Source organism: Anneissia japonica, unplaced genomic scaffold, assembly GCF_011630105.1.
Source record: "Anneissia japonica isolate Jap-2015-1 unplaced genomic scaffold, ASM1163010v1 scaffold573_len2283161_cov171, whole genome shotgun sequence".
Classification (NCBI taxonomy): domain Eukaryota; kingdom Metazoa; phylum Echinodermata; class Crinoidea; order Comatulida; family Comatulidae; genus Anneissia; species Anneissia japonica.
In genome coordinates this window covers 1,177,201-1,182,716 of record NW_022719802.1, presented here as the reverse complement: position 1 = coordinate 1,182,716, position 5,516 = coordinate 1,177,201, and the positions used below count along the sequence as shown (strand labels likewise).

General features: G+C 28.7%; 1 protein-coding gene across 1 annotated transcript in view; it reads left to right on the top strand.

Moving 5' to 3' along the window:
- LOC117110998 (chromaffin granule amine transporter-like) overlaps positions 1–5,516 on the top strand; it is a 34,687-nt gene extending 29,171 nt beyond the window's left edge. The window contains exons 9-12 of the mRNA XM_033253855.1: positions 29–148; positions 2,433–2,478; positions 3,354–3,441; positions 5,000–5,516. Of these exons, the coding sequence (XP_033109746.1) occupies positions 29–148; positions 2,433–2,478; positions 3,354–3,441; positions 5,000–5,092 (347 nt within the window). The 3' untranslated portion in view covers positions 5,093–5,516. The remainder of the gene's footprint in view (positions 1–28; positions 149–2,432; positions 2,479–3,353; positions 3,442–4,999) is intronic.

Sequence of the window (5,516 nt, the reverse complement as noted above, 5' to 3'; positions counted from 1 at the left end):
AGATATAAGGATTTTCGTTAATCTTCAGGTATGGTTGATTCCACGATGTTGCCGTTGATGGGGTATTTAGTTGATATTCGCCATGTCTCAGTATATGGAAGTGTCTACGCAATTGCCGATGTAGCGTTTTGTATTGGATTTGCTGTTGGTATGAATTTACGGATTTATCGTTGATAAACTATTATCATTAATTGTTAATTTTATTTTTCTTTTATTTTGAAGCTGCCGTTTTTCCTACATGGATTAAATTAGAGCAGTTGTTATTTGGTGCTTAAAATGTGACTCGCCTTTGATTTGAAGCAGCCCTTGGTTCAATTCTCATATTTTGAAATAAATATGAATGAACTCTCTATGGCTATCACTTGGCTATAGAGCATCGGGAATTTCTAAATGAGATGATCACTCTCTCTAAGATCTGTCCACCATATCATTGCTTCATGTAATAAGTACTTATATATAATAGGCTCATGGGTGTGATTACATCATCATGCCTATGGTAAATACATCTTTAAAGAAAATCCGATTGTATTAGTAATAATAATAATAATAATAATAATAATAATAATAATAATAATAATAATAATAATAATAATATAATAATAATAATAATAATAATATTAATAATAATAATAATAATAATAATAATAATAATAATAATAATGTCAATAATTAACTTAATTGTTAATAATACTTTTGTGTACAGTGGATACAGCAAATTGCGTTTATCTACTTTTTCTTGTGCATTTGATCTCCTTGTTCTTTTTTGTTGTTGTTCTATGGATTTGAAACTCTGATATAAAAGATGAATGAATGAATGAATGAATGAATAATAATAATAATAATAATAATAATAATAATAATAATAATAATAATAATAATAATGATAATAATAATGATGACGACGATCATTATGATGATGATGATTAAGTCTGGTAGTCTCAGTACACTAGTGCTGACTGACTTCTCGAAGGCGTATGAAATGATCGATTACACCATTGTATTTCACTGCCTCTTAAAAATGGTGATACCATCATCCCTTGTGCAGTGGGTGGTTAACTTTGTATCAGGTACAAACCAACGAGTTAGATACAGAAATTAATTTTTCTAGTTGGGAAACACTAAAGGTAGGTGTACCACAGGGCACCATTTTAACACCAATAATTTTCTTATGTACAATAAACTCTGCATGTGAATAACATAGATGTAATGATATTATTAATGTATGGAAACATGTTGATGACCTGACTTTAGGTTGAATATAGACACCAACTTGAAATTGTTAACAATACAAAACTGTTAGTTATTACAATTCAATGCGATCTAAAATGGAATGCCCATGTTGATGATTTGTGTAGCAGAGCTAGTAGAAAAGTCTTCATGATACACTTGGAATTATTTCCCTTAAGGATCGAAGGGAAATCCTATGTCTGAATTTTGCCCATAAGGTGTACAAAAATACATTAACTCAAAGGAAAATGCTTCCAAGAGAACAGTAGTAGTTTTTTTTTTTTTTTTGCAAGCTTACGAACACGATTACGAATACGGATACGTCATCAGATTTGACAACCTTTCTCCTACAGTAGCATAACTGTCACAACGTAGATGATTGAAACCTGAATCGAGGGTCATATTCAGCTTATACAGCATGTTGTCTAGAATGTTGGAGGCACGAATGACGATGATGATAACGACGTGTTCGTATTTGTTATCATTTTCGTAAGGTTGCGAAATCTCCCTATGAAATAGCTCAGTCATGAAAAAAAAAAAAAACGAGTTCTAGACTACTACAACTGCTCTACCAAGAGGTACTACGCAGATCCTCTTCCTTAAATGACGACGGCGTCTTATAAATGAATTAATAAATAATTGATTTTTTTTTAATCATCTTATCATAATATCTCTTGTTGACAAAGTAATTTGTACTGTATAAACAATGGTGATTATCAAACTGCTCAATTTGTTAAATAAATAAATCATGGTGTAAATGCTTTAATAATTACTTGACAGTCTTCTGTTTTAGTTAATCACTGCTATTATTATTATTTTTATAATTTAGAAAGAATGTCATTGGAAAAGTGCAATTGAATTGCTGGATTGTGTATTTAAATTTTTAATTGAACCTTTTTACAGTAGTTTAATGTTGGGATGAAATATGGTTTTTGATTGTTTGTGCAATTGGTTTTAAATATTTTAAATTTAATAATAATAATAATAATAATAATAATAATAATAATAATATAGGTTTTTAAGTCAGTGCCATATATATATTTGTGTAGTTGTTATTTTTATAGTTAATTATCTCACTTCATTTTATTGTGCAATGCTGATTCAATAAAATATACCAGAATATAATATACACCCATGGCTTTCTTAAAACATAGGCCTATAACTTACCAATATTTTATTTCTTTACTTAATAATTTATCTTTAAGGACCATCTGTAAGCGGCGAGCTCATCTCAGTTGTAGGATTTCCATGGTATGTATTATTTATTGTTTACGATTTCAGTAAGCCGGTTTGAGATAAAAATTAATATTTATTCTCTTAAAGCCTATTTCTCCCAGTTTTTAAATATTCGAAAATCTGTATCTCATTAACCATTCCAAAGTTTTCACACCTTTTTTTGTGTTTTAGAAAAAACAGTTATACAACATATCATATTTTTTTCTTCGTTGGCAAGCTTTAAAAACGTACACTGGAATCAATATTTTACTGAAAATAAACTAGCAATTCCGTATTATATTTATAAATCTTTATAACATTATACAAAAATTAGATTTTTCTTAAAAATTGAAATTTTCCCGGGAATGGGGCTTTAAAGCCTATTTCTCCCAGTTTTTAAATATTCGAAAATCTGTATCTCATTAACCATTCCAAAGTTTTCACACCTTTTTTTGTGTTTTAGAAAAAACAGTTATACAACATATCATATTTTTTTCTTCGTTGGCAAGCTTTAAAAACGTACACTGGAATCAATATTTTACTGAAAAATATTAACTTCTCAAATAAAGTTTCACTTCTATATTATATACAGTGATCTACGTTAATTGTACCTGGTATTAACCAAATGTATACAACTGTGAAAGAGCTAAATTAGTTTTTTGAAAAAATACCCACCAATAGATCGACAGTCTACCTATAAATAATGAACCATTTAAAATATATAAAGAAGGCATGCAGTTTCTGTTATTAGGGTGTGCATAATTTTAGTAAAAACAATAGCATAATTTATTTATTGATATTATTGTTATTATTTTATTATTTACTTAAATAATAATCAATAATTTGTTTAATTTATTTATTAATTGTTAATAACGCTTCATATTTGATTATTTTTTGTTTGATATTATTAGGATGGTTCGTGGCATGGCGTTTCTCAATATAATTTTTGCTCCATTGTGTATATTCCTTCGGAACCCACCACCAAAAGAAGACAAGCAGGTGCGTATAACTTAATGTATATTGAGATAAATCATGACAAAGTAAACTAGGAGTGGACCTTTTCTGATGAACTTAACTGACCACGAAGGGGCCTGAGTCCCCTGGCTAAGACTTCTTGGGTGCTACTACCGGAGAGGTACAATCCCGTCCATTCCAGTTTAGCTTTACGTATTAATTTAGTTTTTTAATCGGGATCACTTTTTTTACAGTGGCACACATCACATTGATGGTGCATCCAAAGAAAAATAAAAAAAAAACATAAAAAAGAAACATAAAAATATCTTAAATACGGCAAATTAACTACTGTAACAAAATACCTACAAGCAACAAAAAACCTTAACTACAATAAATGAAACTACTAACTAAAGAAACTGACAATCCATATTCATACATATCCATATAATTATTTGTTTAGTTAAGTTTGCGAACTGTCATTGATTTCCAACGATCTAAATGTGTAAGTTCAAATAAATAAATAAAACAAACAAGCAAAGGTGCAGTAATTAACACTTACCGGTATCTTTTATTAATAATAATAATAATAATAATAATAATTAATAATAAATATTTTTCTTGTATTCCAAGCAAGTTCAAAGTATGTTTGATAGCCATGTTTAAAATCATCCCAATACGTGTGTAAATCATCGTTGTGCCGGGTATCTTTCTAATTCATAAAATACGGTATAAAATTTCTGATTGATTTTAGATTTTTGCATTCAAATAGAAAATGATCTACAGTTTCTTTTAAATTGCTTCCACAAAGACGGCAAATACCTGTTTAACAATGCCATGGTTCTTCTTGACCTTCTAATCCAAACAATTTGATTCAGCTTTGAATTTCTGGTTGGTTCCTTTAAAGTTACTTTTATCTAATAAATATTTCTCTACTCTTGGTTTTGCCTTTGTATCGTCTCTAATTCTTCAAAGGGTTTTTTTTTAATTATTATTTTTGCTTGTTCGAACCAGTTCTTGTTATCGAAAATAGAAAACGATCTACAGATTCTTTTAAATTGCTTCCACAAAGACGGCAAATACCTGTATTGTTTACAATGCCATTATTCTTTTTGATCTTCTAATCCAAACAATTTGATTTAGCTTTGAATTTCTGGTTGGTTATTTTAAAGTTACTTTTGTCTAATAAATATTTCTCTACTTTTGGTTTTGCCTTTGTATCGTCTCTAAATTTTCAGAGGGTTTTTTTTTTTTTTTTCGCTTGTTCGAACCAGTTCTTGTTATCTTTTTGTATATTTTTAATTTTTAAAACTTTCAGCTATCCGATTTGACAAAAATTATCTTCTAATACATTTCATAATTCACAATTTTGAATTTATAACTTTCCTTAAGTCATTGCCATTTCAGATTATTATTAACAGTTTTGGTTGCTTTTAGTAACATGATTGGCAACCTGAATCATTCATGTACGGTCCATTATTAGCTACAGTGGTATTAATTAAAAATAAATCATTTAAGCCTATATTGTAAGGATTATGTCACATTTCAGTTTCTAGTATCTTTGATTATATAAAGGCATTATATTTTGTTTTGTTTCCTAATTTAGATGATTCTTATGAACGAGGAGTTGCCAATTACCTACGTGACAGCCAAACAAACTGACTACCATGCTGTTGAAGACGGCGAGGCTTGCGACTGACAGGCTTGTTCGATGGCAGAAGAGTTACTATTTTAGCTTCTTTCCGAGAGGTTCCGCTTGATTCTGCGTGCTTACACTTAAATACGATATTAACATAATTTTATTGATGATTTTACTATCATAAAATAATTACAGAATATTTATTTTTACATTATTCCAATCATAGGTTTTCTGACATTACTTCTCAAATATGGCTTGTGATAGGTATATTATAGGTAAATATAAACTAATTTAGTTAGTACCGGTAGCATTACACACGTTGTGGTAATCACAAAAAGGAATGGAAAAGTTTAGAATTAAAAGTCTCATTATTACAGTATTCAACATATTAATAATATTCAGTTTATAATTATTATTATTAATATTTATGTAGGATAGTAAAGCCTATATTTTATATAGGCTTATATTATATATATAATATACA